The sequence below is a fragment of the Xenopus laevis genome, chromosome 4S (assembly GCF_017654675.1).
Source record: "Xenopus laevis strain J_2021 chromosome 4S, Xenopus_laevis_v10.1, whole genome shotgun sequence".
NCBI classification, from domain to species: domain Eukaryota; kingdom Metazoa; phylum Chordata; class Amphibia; order Anura; family Pipidae; genus Xenopus; species Xenopus laevis.
Window position 1 is genome coordinate 83,856,607 of NC_054378.1, and position 23,363 is coordinate 83,879,969.

Consider the following 23,363-nt stretch of genomic DNA (forward strand, 5'->3'; position numbering starts at 1 on the left):
AAAAGAGACGATGCGATAAGAAAAAAAAAAAAAAAGCCACAATGCCATGTATGTGCGTGTGCGTGTGTACAAATGGTAAATTACATGTTATGTGCGCGTGTGTGCGTGTGCACATGTGTGTAAGTGCAGTGAGTGTAAGTGACCCCCCAATCCCCAAAAATGTATGTGTAAGTGTGTGTAAGTGTGAATCTAAGTGTGTATTACTGTAATAAGTGTGTGTTGGTGTGTTTGTGTGTGTAATTGTTGCACTAACCTGAAAAAATCGCTGGAGACTGTTGCAGGCGATCAGGAAGACTCCCTGGAAGACATCTGCCTCGTGGTTCCTGTCTGTGTGCTGTGGGGGCGGAGATCGTCGATCCGGTGCAGGCTGCAGCAGCAGGACACGTAAGTAACACGTGCCTGCTGCTGTTTTTGGGCCCCTGGGCGATCGCGCCCCAGGGGCCACTCGATCCCCTGCTCTGCTCGTTGCCTAGGGGCAGGGGATCGAGCAGGAACGGAGCGAGCGGCTCTAACAGCCGCTCCTCCGCTTCTGAACCCGGAAGTGCTGCAGAACGTAGAATCTACGTTCTGTGGCATTTCAAGTACCTTTGCCACAGAACGTAGATTCTACGATCTGTGGCATTTAAAGGGTTAAAAATGAGCACCACTGTGTTTTTTCAAAAGTTGTTTTTTATTTAATTTTAAAACAAAACAAACAATACACACAATAAAAGCGAGAAAGAAAAATAATAAACATGATCAGTGCAGTGCATCAACAAGGATGTGAATGAGTATCTCAACCTACAGTATGAGGTTATAGATTAGAGTCGTAACCAAAAGCAAGACATCCGGATGTAGTCAAAATACAGTGGCTTCTTTGTAACAATTGAGAGCACTCACGTGGTTAAACCAGTGAAAAATGAAAACAAAAAACATTTACCCAACTTGTTCTGGATTTGTCGTTTCTTTGGGGAGGAAGAAAAGAGGGGGGGTGTACTCAAGGGGTTGGCGGGGGTTCCCAAGGTGATTTGGTATAGGGGTATTGAAGTGTTCACCAATTCTATCCACTGTTTTTTTTTTTTTTTGGGTGGGTGTTCAGATTTCCACCTGAGAGCAATCAAGCGCTTTGCTTGAATAAACAGGAAATTTAACAGTGCCCTCTCTGCCACTGTGGGGGCTGTTTATTCAACCTGGTTTAGGAGTAAGACTAACAGATCTAGAGGGACTATGAGAGCCAAAAGCCCACTAATTTCGTTACCTTCTTCCAGAACTTGTGGACATAGGGACAATGCCATACCATATGGATATAGTTTGCTGGGGATAATTTGCATTTGGGGCAAACAGGATGGAGGGATTCCAGGATGGATGGAGGGATTCATCAGATGTAATCTATGAGGTGTTAAGTAGGTTCTATGCAGATATCTAAATTGAATCATTTTGTCTTTTGCGCTTATTAGTACTGCCATGTGGCTATCTAGAACATCTTCCCACATGTCAGGGGTAAGGTGAGGGGCATCAATTGACCATTTAGTGTACAGTTTCTGAGGTTTGTTCAATAGGGAGTAAAACTGGGAGACTGGTTTACTGAGGGACGAATCGTATGCCAATACCTCCAATCGTCTGGGTGTTGTGTCTATTTTTGTGGAGCCAAATTGTGATCTGTAGGCATGCCGTAGTTGGAGATATCTAAAGAACATTTTGTTTGGCAATTGGAATTTATCTTTCAGATCATCGAAAGATAGCAGCTCACCTTTTTCAGTAATTTGGCTTAAGTACTTAATATGGCAGTTGGACATCCGGAATAGTCCTTAGCTGGGGAATTTGGGGATTAAACCATAAGGGTAGACATCCAGAGTATTCGTTTACCTTCTTGGGGAAGTATTGTAGAGCCATCTTCCACACTTGTATTGTACTTGTCATTAATGGAGTTATGATGGTAAGACCTCTATTTCCACAGTATAATGAGTTTTTAAGGGCCTCGTAGGAGCCCGCTAATTCCGCTTCTAATATGGTGGCAGCATTTTGTGGGCTTGGGGCGTACCACCACCAGACATTAACTAACTTGGTAGCGAGGTAATAGAGGAATACGTTTGGGGCAGCTAATCCCCCCAAATCAGCTGGATGTTGTAACGTTGTCAGGGCTGTTCTAGGGGAGGAAGCAGCCCAATAGAAAGTGCTCAGCAATAATTTAAGTTTCTGGAAAAAGCTTGCGGGTATTGACACCGGGGCTTGTCAGTATATATACGTAAATTTAGGGAGTAGTATCATTTTGAATAAGTTGATCCGACCTAGGAGTGTCAGTGGGAGGTTGCACCATGCTTTTATCGTATTCTCAAATGTTGCTAACAGTGGCTGTAGGTTAAGTTCTACGTATTTTCCCAGTACCACTGTGTTTTTTACAGACATTGGTTGGGTGTCCCTAAAAATATCAGTACCACCCATGCACATACACTGGTTGGGTGTGTAGGAGAGGAATTCCTGTTGGTGGGACTAATGTGAACTTAAAGGTCTAGGATTCCCCATTCCCATGTGCAGGGTAGAAGGTATCAAAATAGGGGAAATCACTTGTGCACAGTGGTTTGGGGGGGTAGCAATTTTGTACTGTTACTTGTGATTCTCTAGCTGTATCTTTCAATACAGATTTTTCTCCTTTTAATAAATAGCCACCAGGGAAAGCAGACTATTTTATGTGGTCAGTAGCAGGAACTAGGGACCTGACACAACTGCCAGGCGCTGAGTAATGCATTAAAATGCCAGTTCAGCAAACTTCTTTACATCATGAAGATTGAATGCGTAATTGTTACATCATTTATCACATTTTCAATATTTGGCAGATAAAGACAAATATTCAGCTTTTTAAGTTTAAAAGTGTAATAGATAAAATGATTGTGCTGTCTACAGAAATTTTAGCTACATAATTGCATAAAATTTCTCAAGACTGCAAAATGCTTTATAGTAACTTTGATCTGAACACTAGACGTAATATAATAACAGTTAAAGAATGTAAGGTAAAATCGTTCTTAATTTTGTATATTTAAGATTGGCGGCACACATGGCTACTGGGGGAGATTAGTCTCCCCAGTGACAAATCACCTCTTCTTTGGGCGAGTTGCGCACATAAATATTGTCGCACGTCCAAAAATATTTTATGCCCATTGACTTAAATGCTTTTCTCAAATTTTTCACTGGGAATGATTTGCTCATCACTACTCTGTAGCGTTACCAGAGTTGTATGCTTACATTTACCCACTGCCATCTGCCACAGCTAAAGGAGGGAGGGTGGGCGTGCATTCACAGTGGGGAGGGTATGGGGGTTTGGAGCTGCTCCTTCCCTTCATGTGGGGCCCAGAAAACTTCCATGGTGGGGTGGGGGGGAGGTCCCACTTTGTTACGCTCCTGCATTCTTCCTAACAAAGGGAATTGGTGAGTGCAGAATTGTCTTCTGTACTCATCATTCCAGTAAATTAAGCTTTATGTATACAATATTATATTCTGTTGCTATACCTTGTTTAATTTGTGCAGGTTTCAATATTATATTAATGTTCTGTTGATAATTTTATTGCTATGACCTCGTTATATGGAAGGCAAAACATCGAGATAAGGCTATTTCAAATGGAATGAGGTTTATTGAGTTTAACAAAGAATTTTTAATGGTTTTGCCTTGGGAAAATGATCATGTTACACCAAAGTGTCCCACGAGCATTTTGCCAAAGACACTTCCCTTTTCACAAGCTTTTATAGATTAAAATGGGAGTACACATACATACGTTATATAACTTGAACCCTCCTTGCACTGAAAATAGTTTCCCGCTTACAACTGTCCCTCAGCCTTGCAGTTCTTTATCTGTTAAAAGCAGACACAGGGAGGAACTCAGCAAATGAAGAAAGCACTTCTGTACAAGGGGCCTCATCTAGTACCTGCTGACACTCTGAATTATGTCAGTACTTACAAAGTGGACTCTCATCACTGGGTGTCATTAATAAGAGAAATAATAAATGGGGGAACATCACCCATTCCTTCACCTTTCCTGCCTTGGGCATGTGGTTATTGTAGCGTCAGAATGATAGGGGCATTTGTTATTAGATTTTATTATTCTTACACTCTGACACATAACCATTTGTCCGTCATTGGAATAGGCTGTTCTCATATAAATGTGGTCATATAAAAATATATTATCAGTTCTAATACCTGGCTGTATACCATACCCAGAATATATGACTGGTTGTTTAGATCATGGAGTTGAGGTCCAACAGCAGCTATAGAAAGTGGCTGCCTATTCTTGTACAACCAATTATTGCTATTTATTCCCTGGGGGCTTCTATCAATATCTTTATTAACATAAACATTTATCCTTGATTACAGTGTTAACCAATAAATTGTGGCAACTGTCAATTAAAAGATGGTTATTCTCACTATTTCCATAATGTAAAATATGTTTTCTATGCTTGGCTCTCATCCCATACTTTAATAGTACTAATTAAAGAAACACAATTTTTTCCTACTTAGCTTATAATGCTGGCTTAGGAAGTGTTGTATAGGTCTCAGTTTAATAATAATTTCTGGCTGCACAGATATGTTTCCCTTTTCTTTATTGGACTGTGTTCCCACAGGTGTTTTATTTTGTACTTGGCATCCCATGGTCTCAGAAGGTGTGTTCCGAGCACATTAAACATAAGTAAATATGAAGCTTGGAGATAAAATGGGAGGCTAGCAGTGGGATGAGAAAAGTATCTGTATCAGCCTGTTGCACTTATGTCGAATCTAATAACACTCCAACTTTTACATGTAGGTCCCACATTTACTACACTTGAATTGTTGGTAAATTCTCTGGACAACAGTACATCAAAGGAGAAGTCATAAACTAAATGGGAGATTTTATCTGACCCACAAAATCATGTCCTACAACAGCCCAAGATTATGTAGGATCTTACAAAATCTGATCCCCATTGCTGTAATGTAAGTCGGATCAGAAAAAGTCAGATGGAGTGTTTTGTTTATGCATCTACATTCAACAATCGGTATATTTCAATGAGAAAACTAGTATGTCAGACACAATCAGATGTTATCTTGTGAGATGCAGAAGCAGCCTGCAGTTTTTACTTTTCATGACCCATTGGATGGCTTTGAGGCCACTGGGAGCAACATCCAAGGGGTCGAAGAGAAACGTGTTGCTTAGGAGTCACTGGTTGGGGATCACTGCCTTAATGTCTTGTTTGTTAACTGTGTCCCAAAATGGAAAACTACTTTGAATAAATTTAGGATAGTTACATGTAGGTTGCAGGACTTGCCCTTGTCTATGTCTTGTACTGCCTACATGTTGGGGAAACTACTTTTAATAGAATATACTGTACGTGTGAATGCAATTGTAACTAATTAGCAGTTTGTTTTTCCTACTAAAACAAATGGAATGAAAATAACGCTTTGATTGATTGTCATGGGCAACAACATTGATGCAATATAGGACTTCTTTTATACAATAAATTTACACCCCTTTTTTGAATAAATGTATTCTGCTGTACTTTCATTTTGGAATTCCATTTTATCTATTCCATTTTTACAGACCTAGACTGGGCTGTAGCAGAACCATACACATTGCAGCTGAGGTGGTGGATCTAAAATGCTAGATGACTGGGCCATATTCTAGTACATTATTCCAAAAAACCTATCACATAATGAAGAATATCTCGAAAAGAAGTCAAGTAATTTTTGTCCACTTCATGTGGTCTCTTTTTAATCTTCATGATCAGGATTGAGTTAGAGCAAGTTCAATAAGCCACTCATTTGTCAGGCGATTGTCATTTGAAAATGCTGAATGCCATGTTTCTGAGTGACCATTGGCAGACAAGTAAGTGCACCCTCAGTTAAAGATGAAACACCATCCAAATTAATGTTGTGTGCTTTTCAATCATTCTTATTACTTCCCACAGAACTACAAATAGTTGTAGGGACAAAATGCTCAAAACTGATCACTTCTCGTGCCATTGGCTTTAGGCTGACATTTACAATCTCAACAATCTCATAGCAGTATATCCTTAAAGTGCCTTATTCAGTTTTATATGCATTTGTATCAACACAAGCACATCAGATTAAGCATAGCTGGCTGCTATAACGGTAATTTAGAGATTAGAGAGACGGTGGCTGTATGGGCAAATATGTGACTATAAGGGTTAGGGCAGACGGGCAGATTCAGTGAGATTTAGTCGCCTGGCTACTAATCACCTCTTCTGTGGGGCGACAATCTCCACAAACTGTCTTCTGTCTGCTTGAATGTATAATCGCCTGCGCTAATGCACTCGTGGCGCTTTGATTTCCAAAGTCGTCCGAAGTTTCCTCGTGAGGCAACTTCGGGTGGCTTCGGAAATCGAAGCGCCGCGAGTGCATTAGCACAGGTGATTCTTCATTCCCCCTGCACATTGGTCTGCCCCCAGTGTCACACACCCAGCCCCTGACACCACCAGCTCCACCACTGTTCAGATTGCAAAGGAAGAACATATGGCAACCCTTGTGCTGATCATGGAAGAAATTGTACCACCACCCACAGCTTCACTGTTAGATGTACCTACAAGTGTCATGTTGCATGGCCAAGATGCACCTGAAATATAAAGCTTAAGGTTTGGCATCTTAGGGAGTGATGTAATAAAAGATACAAATGTCACAATTGTCCAACACACACACAAGGCCAAAATAATGTTGCAATAATGTTCAGAATGGCCCAGCCAAAGCCCTGATTTTAATGCAGCTAAGAATCTATGGTACCGCGTGAAAACTGAGGTGCACAAGCCTCATTCGTCACTCTAACCTAAGCAACCTGGAGCAATCTGCCTGGGAGAATGAGCCAAAATCTCTCCACGTACTATAAGTGTACAAGGCTGCTATTGTATTACCCCCCCCCCCCCAAAAAAAATAAAGCTGGTAATACCTCAGAAGGTTGCTAGATATTAATGTGTGGGAATTGAATACTTGAGATTTTGTTTACTTAACTAAATTTGAGTTACAATTTTTTTTTAATTCCATAAAATAAGAAATAGCATTGCAAGGCTATCTGTAGATTTTTCTTTAATAATAAAACCAATTTTGCTGTTTGGCTGGTAGGTATTGCATAAAATTAAATGCAGAACCTACTCATTTACTTAAAAACCTAGAAGCCATATAAATTCTGCCTGCATTATTCTTCATTGTGTTGGCAGCACTGCACAAATGAATCAATAAATGATGCAGAGGAAGCTAATTAAACTGCTAATGCTAATTAAACTGAGAACAGTTGTCCTAGCAAATCTAGGAACTGCTGTCTGATTTTAAGCCGTTTGTCACCAGTAACTCCACTTGTTGGCTTCCTGTTAGTATTAACAGTAAAATATATATTTTCCTTAAGGTGGGAGTTTAATGGTAAATTTAAATCAACCATCATTCCTTGTGTTAACTACACTGACTACAGTTCTCTCTTCACAGATTTATCAAGGTTAATTAGAACATAGATTTAATGAACATATGAAAGAATCCTTTTATTTCCTTTGCAGTGACTGTAAAGTTTTCTATTTTGGCAGATAATGATAACATCATACATAAAGATTTAAAGGGGTTTTTCACATTCCAACCCTTTTTTTGCAGTTCAGTTGTTATCATATAGGTCACCAAAAATACATAGTTTTCTTTCAATCACAGTAGAACCCCTATGTTTTTCAGGGAAATATAGTGGAAAATCCAGGAAAATGTAAAATCAGGGAAATGTATTATGTATAATATATAAGTGGGACCACAAAACTTTTCAGGGAAAACTTAAAATCAGGGGATGTAAAATGGGGGTTCTACTGTACTTTCTATTTGTGACTGTTTTTCTAGTGTTGAAGTTTATATTTTCTTTTTTCATCTTCTTATGTCTATCTGAAGCTGATCTGTGAGGAGGAGGGGTCATCCGTGCTAAATTGTTCCATAAATTGGTACATTTTTCATCTTTGGCCCTGCTCAGTGGAATTCCTGAGATCCATTAAAGTAGCTGTTAGAATTAAATAATTGCTGATATTCCACAGATGCGACTGAGAAATGTATCTACTAATGTATCAAATTGTAACAGTTCAGAATCTGCATCCGGATTACTGAGTTGCAGAGTCTGAAACACCACAGACAGGAATGTCAAACTTTACACTTCAATTTTGAAAAAAACTTTAAAAAGTAAAATATGGAAAGCAATGCAAAAAGTTATTTCTGGTGAAGAATCGAAAAACAACTGAACTAAAAAAAGGGGTTGCAAAGTGAACAATCCCATTAAAAGGCTAAGACTTGCCTCCATTTTTTCTGATTACCTAGTAGGTTTTGACTTATTTTATATTTCTATACACACTATAAAGGAGAGTCTAAAAAACTATGCTCTTAATCCATGATTTCCATTGTCATACCAATGAAATTAGCAGCATCACTGTCTTTAATTACCATACAAAAATATAGGAAATTTCCTTCCATGTACCGTAACTAACGGTGGCAAGTCTTTCTCGCTCTCTCTGAAGTATCTCTCTCTCTCTCTCTCTCTCACTCTCTCTCGCTCTCTTTCTGAAGTCTCTGTCTCTCTGAAGTCTTTCTCTTTCTGAAGTCTCTCTCTCCCCCTCTCTCTGAGGTCTCTCTCTATATCTCAAGTTTCTCTCTGAAGTCTCTGTCTCTCAAGTCTCTGTCTCTCAAGTCTCTCTCTCGTACTTCTACTGAATCAGGATGTCTGCTGGTCTCTCTCTCTAATTTTATACAGTAGTCAGAGAGGGTTGTCTCCCCACAAAAAAAATGTTTGCACCATTTTAATGATTAGTGGTATCAATACAAATGCTATAAAAACAAATGTGGGTTTCTTGTTGTGGTAAATTGCTGTTTGCATTTCTTGCTTAAATTTGGGATAATACATTTTTTTCATATACAAAGCGAAAAACCTTCTTATCACAATTATCAACATTGACTCTCTGCCCCTTAAACATCAAGGAAAAGAACCACTAAAGCATTAATTTGATTTTAAAGAATACGTTGTAACCACACTCTGTACCCACATCTTTTCATAATTTTCAGAATGTTGCTTTACCACATTGTAACTGTAGACCCTGAATTATGTCTGTGGCTGCACTTTCTACACTAAAATAGCCACGTTTACTGGTAAAAATATAGAAACTCTCAAAAGGCTTTTAACTTTATAAGGTGAAATCTTAACTGGTTTCTCAACTTAATTTTTTATGAAAAAAGAGATGTCCATTTTACATTGGTGTGCAAGAAAGAAATTGAGCTTATCTTGAGGACATGCATCAGTGGCACGATGCCTTCATTCTTTGCAGCATTCTGGTTCTGAGTTTGATTCTGTGTACTCTTCAAGACATTTATGTCCTCCTGTGTTTACATGGACTTTTCCAGGTATTCTTCCTATACTTTAGATAAATGTTGGCTGCCTAATTGTTTTAAGTGAATGTAATGGGAAGCTCTTCTGGGACAGGATGTAAAATGTAAACAATGCATAGTGCTGTGTAACATGTAGGCGCTATGTAAATTAAACATAATTAATTATTTCCCTTATGGGAAGACTAAGGAAGCATCTGTGGACCGTAATTTAGTCAGTGTGCAGAATGCAACAAAAAACGTATTAGAAGTGTAGCGACCCTGAGGTTTAAGTGTGTTTCCCCTTGTATTGGCCTAAGTGGTCCAGGCAGTTATGTCCCTTTTCCTGGGTCCATTCTAGTTTAAAGCTGCCCAGCAGGTGGCACTGTTTAAAAGGGAGAACACGTGTTCAGGGCTCTTCCTGGATCCCACCTTGCTGGGAGGTGGTTACAGGATTGGATCTGGGCAGTTCCCAAGCCTGTTTGTTAAAGTTCAGCTTAGTTAAGATTGTTATAGTCGCTCTAGGAGGAAATGACAGGGCCAGGTTGTTTAGCCAGGCTTAAGGCCTCAAGGAGGACAATGGGGTTAGTACCCTTGAGGTGATCAGCTGCCAGCACAGGGACACGAGTGGTTGAGATTTGCCAGGGAGCAAGACACTACTGGTGAGTAGGGTTGCCACCTTTTCTAAAAAAATGTACCGGCTGGTGGGGGGCGGAAACAAAAAGGGGCGATCTGTGATGTAAAAGGGGCGGAGTGACACAAAAGGGGGGGAGCAACAAGTGCGATGGACAGAAATCTGAAAAAAAAAACAGGTAAGTACTGAGCAAATTGGGGTGGGCCAAGGGCTTTTTCTTAAGGGTATTACAAATTCCCGGCCATGGCAGGTGTTTTACCGGCTAGGCCGGGTGGCAACCCTTATGGTGAGTGGGTGAGCTCAGGGGCAGGAGGTCTGCCAAGGAAGCAAGATACCACCAGAGAGTGGGTGAGCATAAAGGCAGGGGGAGCTGCCAGAGAGCAAAATACCACAGTGTGTATACCTCTGCCGGGGAAATGATCACCAAGACAGGCAGTACTACCACTGGGGAGGAGAGTTACCAAGAGTATTCCTAACTGTGAGTGTTACAATCTATTGAGACCATCTCTGGGACTGATGTGAATTTATACCAACTGCTTTTGCAAACTGTTGCATTCACTTGAGGCCTGTCTGCTTGTTAAATAAAGAAGTTTGTTTGTTTGAAGCAACCCCTTTACTGCTGTTTCTTTCAGCCTGATTGATGTGTGCACTAGGAGACACCCAAGGGAAGATTTACTCGAAGGCGAAAATTTGCCCAGACAGCGCTAATTCATTGGAATGCGGGGTTTTGCCGTGGGCACCGAACACTGGCGACATTTCGCTAACGTTACTTTGGCAATGCAAGCAATTGAAAGTGAAGATGCGCTAGCGTTCATTTCTGTCTATCGCAAATTTCGCTAGTGGTCTTGCAGGTTAATTTGCATACGGCTGGAAATTTAAAGTTGAATGGACGTATGTGTTGCAGCAAATACATTACATCACACAAGTCCAGGGAACCTTAATAAAGAAAATAGAGTTGTTATAATGCCCTACACATGAGCCCACTGTATAGATATTGTTCGATATGTTAGAAAATGTATGGGGGAACCCAGTTACCCTAAAATATTTATAAGGACTTTTGCAGGCTATCAGCGTTTTTTGGACTTAGAAAAAATTGGTGATGTCCCTGCGGGAAGTAATGCTATAAAACCTTAGTTCTCATGTCTCAGGCCAAAGCAGTTAATTTTTTCCATATTCCAGATTGGAAGTTGCTTGGCTGTTGTTTTTGTGGTCTCGGATTTTTCTCAGATAGCACCAGCTGCTATTATTAAGGGGGCCGAGCTTCAGCCGGACTTGTATAATATTTCCCTTGCTTACAGCATATTCTCTTGACAAATATATTCGCATCATTAATGCATGCTGATGCATAGTACTTAGATACTGATACTGGTGTTAATGGACGTTTGTACAGTTAACAAATCTTGAATAGGTTTTCAGTCCTGGAATGTTCACTTAATGCTCATTATGCTGTTTCCCACTGGTTTAATTAGAAGGCATTCTCAGGAGGCTCTGCATGATCATATATTAACCACAGAATATTATAGATATGGAAGTGTATTAGCTGCGCAGACATGAATTCCTGAGGTGCGTTATCTACAGCTTTTAAAACTAGCACAAGTGTAATTGTTAACACTTTCAAGTTTTACATTCACTAAAGCTTTTAAGTATACCATGTAATATGTGTAATTTGTTATTAAAATTGGCATGGTAGCAATGTGGTAGAAAGCCAATTGCTGTGCAACAAGCTGCATTAAGCATTTGCCAAAGAATAATTTCTTTTCATTCCTGTAAGGCTCTTTGGCAAATAGGGCAAATGTGAATCTGGTAGGAAATTATGTTTAAAGGCTAATGAAACAATGTTAAATACAGCTTTCCAAAGATTCTAGACTAATGGGCATGTCTACCAATTACAAAAATATTCTCTCCTAGGTCACCCCAAGAGCAATAGGAGACTGAAGGGTGGAATAAATATTAACGTTTAGGGGTTATATACAAATGTAGAGCTACTTTATAAACTGTTTCCCAATACCTATACCACCATCAACTAACACTATTTATTTTAAAAGCATATTTATCAAATGGTGAACTCCACTGATAAATATGATTCTAAAAATCCCATAGGAATGAATAGAACAAAGGTGAGTTTTTCTGTGATGAGTTCTAATCTCACATCTTGATAAATCTACCCCTACGTGTGTTTTAGCAGAGGCAACACTCAGTATTGCCTGCTCTGCAGGCAACTTCAAGTGATTTTGGGAGACTGAAGCCACACATGGGTTTTACCACCAGCGATTCACTTTATTGCCAGTGGGAAAGCTTTTACAGGCGATTAGTTGCCTGCAGTAGTAGAGATTTATTGCTGGTGTTAAATCTCCTGGTGTGCCATTGCCCATAGACAATAGTGAGAGCTACTTCTGCTAAAAAGCACGTAGTGTATTACGCAAGGGGGCACACGGGGAGATTAGTCACTGAGTGATAAATCTTCGATATTAATTAGTTGCCCGGCAACAAATCGCCTCTTCTTTGGGTGAATAATCTCCCCAAACTGCCTCCCCGTCCGCTAGAATCTCTTCGTTTTCCGAAGTTTTCACTTAGGCAAATTCAAGTTCAATGCAGATTATTACAGAGAAAAATTATATCCTTAAAAAAAAATGAAGAATTGCTTGTTTTAAAAGGTATCAATGGGAAATATCACTGCTGTATTTTGGAGGTTTATGGATAAATGGTTTCTGGATGATAGATTCCATGCCTGTTGCCACATTCTACATTGCTTATACTGTCTTATTTATTATACCAACAGGTTCGATGCCTTTGTGCAAGAAGTCATAGCAGAACTGTTTTACTCACAGTTCTAATCACATCACTGATCTGAACCTGGAAATAAGTAATAGTTGTCTTTAATGGTAAGTGGAGCCATTTTGCATGTGCTAGCATATATTATATGTAGCATTCACAAGTGAAAATTTTTTGTATAAAAGATAAATCCTGTACTGTGTAAAGGAATTCCTTATGGGACAGTGAATGGCAAATGCTCAGTAAAATATACATTGTGGTTTATTTAAAAAGCCAAAAGGTTTTCATTGAATTAAGTACATGTCAGATTACTTAGATTCACTGCTTATAATATACATTTGCTAATATTGCCAAGCACCTCTGAGAACTTTTTCCTATTGCAGTAAAACCATCTATAAGGTTATATAGCAAAGAAATAATAAATGTTATTGCAATCAGCAACAATATAAACACTTCCCTGGGGAGCCTGTGTGGACTACCCAATCCCTGGCACAGTCTTTCAGTGCCACAGTCCCACAGTCCATAGCACAGTTCAGTCCTTGGCAATTTGTCCCCTTCCCCTAGAACTCGTATGTCCCCAGGTTGCGCTACCTGCCCCTAAAGTACCTCTCCCTTTGGACTTAGTAGCTGCTTCCACTTGGCAGATACATGAGCAAGACCTGTCCTCGCACTGGAGAATCACAATTGGCCAAAGTATCTACACGCAGGAGAGAAACTGGGCTTTCTTTATGTCTGAAGCTCAAATGTTATTCAAAGCAGAGCATGATGCAGCACTCTCTCAGCTTTCCGTGGGCATTCTTACCAGGCAGCACTTGCACGCTCTCTGCTTTCTCTCTTAGCCTCTCTCTGGCTCTGACTGGCTGCTGCAGCAGGGGTCTGTTATCAGCTTTCTGTAACCCCGTGCAATTGGTTCCAAAGCAAGGCACTGCCCTAGGTCTTCCCCAGCGATGCACTGGAGCTCCCAGCCAATCAAATTGCTCTCCAGCCTTTAACCGGGCTCAATAATGTCACATACAGAAAAACATGGGAAAGACTTGTCTGATTCCCTACAATTATATATACACATGAACACATAGCGGTGTAACAATAGGGGGAAAAAATCCCTGTAATTGTTAGGGGCAGGACTTCCATCAGAAATCATGGGGCCCCATAGTACTTAGTGTGCAAGTACCAGAGCCCATCCAGAGGAACCAAATTTAAGAATGGATTATTAGCCCACTGCACCTCTATGCTAGGTCCCCATAGGATTGGTCCCTGTTAATGAGGTAGAGTGGGGTCCCCACTTTCACCAAGCCACACCCTTGTCCCAAAAAGGCACCTGACCCTCACCAACTTCCACAATTCATTATCAATATTTAGATATACTATTTGTCAGAAACCTTTTTATTGTCTTCATTTTTTATTATTTTTAAATAATTAGTTTTTGCTTTTTAGTCTGTATATGAAAATACTGGTTGCACTGAGAAAAATCAGAATGACTATAAGGTCATTATTCTTTTTTTTTTCTTGACTTTCTATTCAGATCTTGCTGCATGTCTTTTATTTTGACTTCAAAGCTGCTGGTACAATTTCCATACTTGCTAGTCCTTTGGAAAATACACAGAATTGATGTCAGTTGCTGATCTAGGGCTGACCCTGAATATCAAATAAACCCAAAATGATACTCTATACTTCCCAGCTCTGGACTGGGATTCAATATAGGCCCTGGCATTTTAAGTACACAGAGGTCCAAACAGCCCTCCAGAGGCTCAATAATAGGTGACTGTCTATAAGCCCACAATCCACAGATTGCCACTCTGGGCCTGCAGTAATCACATAGTCTTCATGTCATCACATTGAGGGCACTCACCTCTCTTTTCTGCTTCCATAGCTGAATGCTATTTTTGCTTTTCTAGCACCTCGAGTGCAATAGCAATTCTAACCCTTATGCACTAGAGCAGAGGTCCCCAACCTGTTTTTTACCCTTAAGCCACATTCAAATGTAAAAAAAGTTCGGGAGCAACACAAGCATGAAACAGTATACGGGGAGCCAAATAAGGGCTGTGATTGGCTATTTGGTAGCCCCTATGTGAACCAGCAGCCGCCCTACATAGCACAGTACATATGTTTTTTTATGCATCCAAACATGCCTACATGCAGGCCCGGACTGACCATATGTTTTTTCGGGCATTTGCCCGAGGGGCCGCTTCATATTTTCTTTAAATGGGCCGCTCCGATAAAACCTTCTTTTCACTGCATACACAGCGGGCTCTAGGACCGCTCCTCCAGTCTATGTCCCACTGTGGCTCCGCCCCTCCCACTGCTCTCGTGCTGCCGTGTGTGTGTGTGTGTGTGTGTGTCCCAGCACAGTCAGCATTGAGTTTCTGTGAGTATCGAGTGGGAAATCAGTAGGTTTGGTGCAGTGTGCTGGGTGGGTGTCAGATGAGTTGGGGACAGTGTCATTTGGTAACTTTGTACAGTGGGGGCGGGACTAAGCTGTGCTGTTGAGGACATGGGGCTGCTGGAATACACACAGGAAATTCACTACACGTGAGCTTTCTACCTGCCCTGATTGTGCTACATCCCTTTGTGCCTCTACATGCCCCACACACAGGCTCTTCTAATAGATAAAGTGTAGCGTCTCCCTGACATTTCAGTATAGAGATCCAGAACTCTGGCAATGAAATAGTGTTAGGTACTAGAGTTTCCCAACTTCAATCTATTGATAATCTTTTAGACCCACACTGTACCTATACTTACTTTAATTGTGTGCACATTTGTGAAAGGTTGTTTCATTTATCTATTGTGCTTAACCAATTTTTGGAAAGGATAAGCACTAGTTGTGGGCAGCAGTGTTTTTGTAGTTGACCAAACAAAGCAATTTGATAGGGATTATTACTTCAGACTAAAATTATTCCAGAGTTATGAAGCTCAGTTCAGCAAAATGTACAGAGAGATCCCATAAAACTATGGCAGCATAGGTATTCCCTGTACTAAGCACAATTCAGCAGGAACAGTCCCTAAATTTGCTCATAGTCTGTACAGAGAGATCCCATAAAACTATGGCAGCATAGGTATTCCCTGTACTAAGCACAATTCAGCAGGAACAACCCCTAAGTTTGCTCATAGTCTGTACAGAGAGATCCCATAAAACTATGGCAGCATAGGTATTCCCCTGTACTAAGCACAATTCAGCAGGAACAGTCCCTAAGTTTGCTCATAGTCTGTACAGAGAGATCCCATAAAACGATAGCACATAGGTATTCCCTGTACTAAGCACAATTCAGCAGGAACAGTCCCTAAGTTTGCTCATAGTCTGTACAGACAGATCCCATAAAACTATGGCACATAGGTATTCCCTGTACTAAGCACAATTCAGCAGGAACAGTCCCTAAGTTTGCTCATAGTCTGTACAGAGAGATCCCATAAAACTATGGCAGCATAGGTATTCCCCTGTACTAAGCACAATTCAGCAGGAACAGTCCCCTAAGTTTGCTCATAGTCTGTACAGAGAGATCCCATAAAACTATGGTACATAGGTATTCCCTGTACTAAGCACAATTCAGCAGGAACAGTCCCCTAAAATGTACAATAACATTATGGCATAGTAATTCCCCATTTTTGAGGTGACTCTGATAAACGTGGGTCTGCACCTGTAAGTGGACACAGGTGGGTTTTGTTCAGTTTATTTTTGTGTTTTGTGAGGCGGGGTCATTTGAGACATTGCATTTAATTCCATTAATTATAAATTAGACTATAGTGTTAATGTTGCTTTACTGTAATATAGGGATAATAAAAGTCTGAGGAGTTCTGTGACCATATAAAGGCACAAGGCTGCAGGATCTTTAACATATTTCAGATGAATTACACAAGTCAGAAAGGCAGCTCTTTATGTAAATATTTTTTTGCAGTTTTACCCCAATATATGAGTGGATGTGTACAAGACCATTGCGTGTTTACATGTGGGCTGCTTTGATTTTTTTGCCCGGGCTGCTTTTTACCCCCAGTCCGGCCCTGCCTACATGATGCCATAAAAAGTTTGCACTTTCTACACTAGTGCTAGTATAGAGTTGCTAAACTGAATAGTTCTTACCGTCCTTCATTACAGAAGTGAAATAAATTGGAATAGGGCCATGCTAGTTGATCTAATCTACCAAATTTGTCCACCCCGCCCCTTTTGTGACATCATCGGCAGGGCTGGTTAGGGTCGGGTGGGGGTCGAGTTTTTCTTGACCGGCACATCACTTCACCATGGAGCCAATTTGCAGTAGCTGCTGGATTTCTTTATTAATTGGATTTGCTCTCTAAATTCTGTTAGTGGATCTTGCTATTAATAATGTATTACTCTACAGTTTTCGGTATTTACTTATTAATTATTTTTCTGGTGGCTGGGATTGTTACACAGATTGCTCTGTTGAGGATCACTGAAGTGAAAATATACCACATTTAGAAGTGAGCTTAATTTCTATATGCATTAGTGAAATTCTGAGCAGGAAGTCTAGCTTCACTGCTGAAGGAAAACTAAATGGATCAAATAGGACAGTCCCCCAGTGACCAAATTAATTAGAAGTAATAATTGATTGTTTGGATTTACCAAGCATATATCATTTACAAGTGTTGGACAGACATGTCACAAGCCTTTGCAACTTATCAGTTAGAAGCATACATTTTATCCATTGATTGAAAAACTCATAACAGATTTGTATAATGTTTTGTTTTTCTTAACATTTTTTAAAAATATTTTTTTATTTTTGCAGGCTCGCTTGTCTTACGTACAGATTAAATATCTCTTCTTTTCATGGCTAGCTGTTTTTATTGGCAGCTGGGTTATCTATGTAAGGTACAGCTCCTACACAGAGCTCTGTAGGGGACAGGAATATAAAGCAACTATAGTAAGTACAATGTCAGTTTTGATTTTAATTAATGCAAATAATGTTTGACGCTCTTGAATTTGCATGCCTAACTAAGGTTAAAAAATGGATGCCTTTAGTTGAGATTGAGTAGTGAGTAGTACTTGAGTAGTGTAGAACATGTTAAACAGAGCATCTGTTTGTAACTTTTGACTCTTATGGACCCCTTATTTTAGTTGGCAAGCAATACATTAAATACAATTGTAGTTTCCAGGATTCATTTTAGTTAGTGTAATATCCCTGCAGTGATGTGACCTTAGGAAGTTGAATGTTATTTAAAGGCTAAAATATTCTCTTACATTCAGGTTGTTCATCACATGACGTCTCTTTCTGATATACCATACATACAGTTAGGTCCATAAACATTTAGACAGAGACAACTTTTTTTCTAATTTTGGTTCTGTACATTACCACAATTAATTTTAAATGAAACAACTCAGATGCAGTTGAACTGCAGACTTTCAGCTTTAATTCAGTGGGTTGCATAACGATTGCATAAAAATGTGAGGAACTAAAGCCTTTTTTTAACACAATCACTTCATTTCAGGGGCTCAAAAGTAATTGGACAAATTAAAAAACTGAAAATAAAATGTTCGTTGTCTCTGTCCAAATGTTTATGGACCTAACTGTACATGTAAAAATGTATAAACCTTTTAACAGATTTTTATTTGGCATTTTGCCAGAACTTCTAATACTTCTATATATATTCTTTGTATCTTACACTCCGTATTCTTTTAATAAGTGGCTTAATAATTGAAGAAGCAGCTTTAATATTATAAATGCTTGTGTAAAAAGCATACAAAATGTAGTTAGAAAGTAATGATGTTTTCCCTTTAACAAATCAAGAGCGCAAGTCTACAGTAAAAAAAATATTGATTCCTCAATTCCCTGTACCTTGGCTAATGTTTTTTTTTCCTCCAGTGTGATAAATATAGGAAAGGGATTATTGATGGATCAGCGTGTGAAGGTCTTTGTGCAAAGGAAACCATTTATTTTGGAAAATGCTTGTCGGCTAAACCCAATAATCAGGTAACCTTTAATTGTGCCACTCTGGAAAAAATAGATGTGTGTCAGCAACAGGCTAGCCTAATAGTTTATATTGTGGAAAGAGATTGGGTCTGCTGTTTAGAATATGGTGACATAAAAGAAACAAAACTTGATCCAGTCTAGTAATCCACAGTGACCAATCAGATCAGATTGCTTCCTAGACCTAATGCACATGTTGTGAATTTTATTGTATAACCCTAATTGGAATAACAATTGTTTGGCCTTAGCAATCAAATGGGATTATGTAATAAAAGGCACTAAGTTTGGACAGGAGCAGTAACCAATAGCAACCAATCAGCCAGTAGTATTTACTGGTCACCTATTTAAAAGCAAACATCTTATTGGTTGTTATGGGTTAGTGCTCTTGTGCAAACATAGTGCCTCATTACATATGGGGGATAGAGAATTAAGATTTTAGCCTTGTATCTGACGAACGATTGGACGTCACAATCTTCCGACCTGCCACTAACCATTCAGATTAAATAAAGTAGCAAAAGAACAAATAAGACAATATTCTGCCCATGACAGCAATCGTATAAAAAAATGTCCGACACATAGGAGAGACAGTCACTCATTGATATCAGATAGGCAATACATGCAGAGAAATTATTGTTAGTGACAGAAATCTTCTAACCTGTCCGATCGACTAAATGACCGATTGCCATGGTACAAAAAATGTTGGGACAATCCACACATGATCCGAAAATTTGATTCCTACACCTTTATCTTTGTGTCAATGGCCAGCATTAGACCAGTTCTTATTTACAGTACAGTTATTTAGATAATGCACTGGATGCCTCTTGCAGAAGTACATCTACCCAAAAAAGAGATACAAACCATGTAAATAGAGCATGCAAGCTACTTGTTTGTATGTAAAATAGACCGTTCTTTGTAATAGACCGTTCTTTGGCCATACTGTGGCTGATATAGTTGATAGCCTTCCTGACTATATCTAAAAATTTAAAAGGTAATTTCTAAAAATTTGAAAAGTCATTTCTCAAATGAAGTTATAGAGTTCAAGTATTTACATGATATATATATATATATACTTTTTATGTTTCTTGCATAGAAAAACTCAATAATAATTCTCTAAGTATCAGCTGAAACAACCTAGGGTACAAGGAGTTAATTTGCAGTCCCAGGTTTGGAGGCAGGCCTGATAGCTGGAAAAACCCTGCTTTCCATTAAGTGTAAAATCTACAAGGACCAAACATTTTTCCTTGTAATTCAAAGCTTGCAGTTCAATGTCCTAGTGCTTTTGTGTGGCAAATAAAGATCATTTAGTGCATTTGCTATAGATGGTTCATATGTGCTTACAATCTTCCTTTAAGAAAACTGGGCATCACTGCCAGGTTTTCTGGGCAGAGAGAATGCATTTTTGGTGGCAAGTACATTCACTGGATTTGATTAGGGTTAGGGTTTAACAGGCAGCCCTATGCCTGTTAAATAACAGCCCACATTAAAGGCAATCTTATTCTCTGTGTTCCAGTAGTACCATCCTCCTTCTCCAAGTCTCTTAATTAGAACCTATGCCATTTTCTGACTGGCCAGACTGATATCTGAATGAGCCCTTGTTATATCAGCTGGGATGTTAATTGGTGGTTCCCAGTCCAGGTCTATAATCTTGCAGGAGTTGCATATTTTGCACTTGCACTTTTTGTCTGTTGTCCGGTACATCTATATTGTGTGTAGCACCATGGAGGAATGTTGTTTTGTTTCACTGTGTACTGTACAAACGTATATGGATGAAATCACAATAAACTCACTCTTGACTCAGGTTACTTGCAAAATTACATGTTTATATTTAACAGCTCTGAAAGGTTTCTAATCCTTTTGATTGCTAAGGATAATGTTCTAACTCCATATGTAATTGACATGAATGCTTTTTCTTTCCAGATATACCTAGGAATCTGGGGTAACCGTGAAGGTGTGATAAAATGTCAGATGGGAAACACTCTACAGCTGGACTTTGGAGTTGGTCTGGAGCCCAGAAAGGAAATTGTACTGTTTGATAAGCCAACAAGGGGCACCACAGTACAGAAGTTCAAGGAAATGGTGCACAATCTTGTAAAAGTGAGTCTGTTAGTTCATTGTTTGAGATTCAGAGTATAAGTATTCATGTAAATACAACAAATTTATATTGTAAACTCTTTTGGGCAGCCCCCCTCATTTTTTTTTTGTTTTTATTAAATGTTTTGGAATTCTTCTTTGTAGATCTGTTAATTTGTACAATGGGACATTGTTATTAACCATTGATATCCATCGTTCCCTTGTAGGTGCCATGGTCTATTTCCGGTTAATAATCAAAACCTTTTTGGCGCATATAAATAATGCTGAAAGGAGAGTAGAAATTTGTCATGATTGAGATATAATCTCGACTTGATTAAGAAGGATTGGTAGGGGTCTACTTGTATCAGATATTCTTTTACTGCCTCTCTCCAGAATATTTGTACCTGAGGACAAGACATAAGAATGTAGCAGGGGTGTGGTTACATTTTGGGCACACATCCTGTATAGTAGGTGCAATTCTGTGCAGCCTATGTGGGGGTGAAATAAGTTCTATGCAGATATCTAAATTGCACCATTTTGTCTTTTACGCTTATTAGTGAATCATGAACTGATTCCAGTACATCTTCCCAGACATCTGTGTTTAGAGAAGGAATATCAGTTATCCATTTGGCATACAGCTTGGGGAGTATTGGTTTAGAGGGTAAACTAAGGAGTCTATAGAATGGTGAGAGGGGTTTTAATAACTCAGGGGTATGTGTATAGTCATGTATGGCTTAGGGTCATCTTCACTATAATCGCAAACATTGAACATGTGTAGTAGTGAGGTCTGGATCAGCTTCAACTGTGCATGCTCCAGAAGTGTAGATGACCCAAAGCAGCACCAGATGGGCCCCAGCCTCACTGCACTACATAACATATAAAGTCTATATTGTTTAATGAAATGTCTGAAAATATTTTTTTATTTTTTTTCTTAGACAAAATTAGGTGATCAAGGCAATCTTCAAGACCTAGTAAACCTTATCCTTAAAGCTGCTGATAGTAATAAAGATGGCCATGTTTCTCTACCTGAAGCCAAATCTGCATGGGCTCTTTTACAGCTCAATGAATTTCTATTGATGGTGATCCTGCAAGATAAGGAACACACCCCAAAGCTTCTGGGTTATTGTGGAGATTTGTACATAACAGAAAGAGTGCCATACACATCTCTGTATGGAATAAGCCTTCCATGGATCCTTGAAGTATTTATTCCCTTGGGCCTCAGAAAACAGATGGACCAGTGGTTCACCCCCTCCTGGCCTAGAAAGGCTAAGATAGTTATAGGTCTCCTAGAGTTTGTAGAAGATATATTTCATGGTCTCTTTGGGAATTTTCTCATGTGTGATGTAAGTGCCAAAAACTTTGGTTATAACGATAAATATGACTTAAAAATGGTGGACATGAGAAAGATAATACCTGAAATGAGCCTGAAGGAATACATTAAAGATAAATCCTGTGAGTTAGACTCAGACTGTGTTTATGGTACCGACTGTGGTACAACATGTGACCAGAGTAAAAGGAGGTGCACTACAGATGTAACCCAACCAAACCTAGCAAAAATCTGTTTATTAGTAAGGGATTATCTGCTCAGTGGAACCCCATCTGAAATCCGAGATGAGCTGGAAAAGCAGATCTACACCTGCATTGCCCTGAAGGCTGCAGCCAAGCACATGGAAATGGAACATGCATTAATATTAAACAATTTGAAAGCTCTTTTATGGAAGAAAATATCTCATACTAATGATTCCTAATTCATACTCGTACCAAATTCAGTGAACTTGGACTAATGCAGTTTCAGCTTTTGTACAAATGTTTTTTTAATTCTATTTTGTTTGACAAACATTTTCATACCATTACAGCATTCATCAAAGCAAGAGGCTGGAAAGTATTATAGGGTTTTATCAAGGGTCACTTTGTAAAGTGAACCGGTTTGTGGTTTGCATTGTGTTACTGTCGCTCATGTATTCTTGTTCATCTGCAGCAGTAAGTCTTGTGTACATTTGAGCTGCACAAGTTGTTGACCACAAAATATTGCCACTTTTTCTACTCATCACAATTGCTGATTTTACGATGCTGTGAAATTCCCTCCTAACCTTTCATTGGTCTTTCTCAAAACATTTTTGCAAATGACTTTTAAGAATACTGGCCAAAAGTCCACTCACTGGGTGTTTGAATAGAAGCTGCTATTATAGTTACACTTACAAGATAAAAGTTTACCAATACTTTAGCATGGGTGAATTTGCACACACTTGTTTAAAACAAAAGAACTGCTAATGTGAACATTAAATTGGTAGCTAATCAGCTAATTTGTACAACTGCTTATTAGGCTGGTTTTACTTTTACTTTGTGGTTTTGTTGTAATAAGTATTATGGTAGATTGCTGTGCCTTACACTAACTATAGATTTTAGTATCACAAAAGCCTTGGCTATTATGCTTGTCCAAGAAATTATCCAAGCCACTATTAAAGGTATTAACAGAATTGGCCATCACAACATCATCTGGCCGTTTTGCATTCCAGAACTTCACTGCTCTCGCTGTGAAGAACCACCTACGCTGCTTTAAATGAAAGTTTTTTTCCTCTAGTCTGAAGGGGTGGCCTCTGGTACGGTGATCCTCTTTATGGGTAAAAAGGTCTCCTGCTATTTGTCTATAATG

The 23,363-nt window shown here is 39.2% G+C and overlaps 1 protein-coding gene across 2 annotated transcripts in view; it reads left to right on the plus strand.

Moving 5' to 3' along the window:
• Nucleotides 1-23,008, plus strand: part of dipk1a.S (divergent protein kinase domain 1A S homeolog) — a 37,662-nt gene extending 14,654 nt beyond the window's left edge. The window contains exons 1-6 of one of the 2 annotated variants that reach the window (XM_041561524.1): nt 9,821-9,981; nt 12,733-12,835; nt 17,462-17,596; nt 18,536-18,643; nt 20,558-20,734; nt 21,646-23,008. In XM_041561524.1, the coding sequence (XP_041417458.1) occupies nt 12,833-12,835; nt 17,462-17,596; nt 18,536-18,643; nt 20,558-20,734; nt 21,646-22,458 (1,236 nt within the window). In that variant the 5' untranslated portion in view covers nt 9,821-9,981; nt 12,733-12,832 and the 3' untranslated portion in view covers nt 22,459-23,008. Of the gene's footprint in view, nt 1-9,820; nt 9,982-12,732; nt 12,836-17,461; nt 17,597-18,535; nt 18,644-20,557; nt 20,735-21,645 lie in introns of those variants that run through there. The other variant, XM_018261013.2, reaches the window with a different exon arrangement.
• The last annotated feature ends 355 nt before the right edge of the window (nt 23,009-23,363 follow it).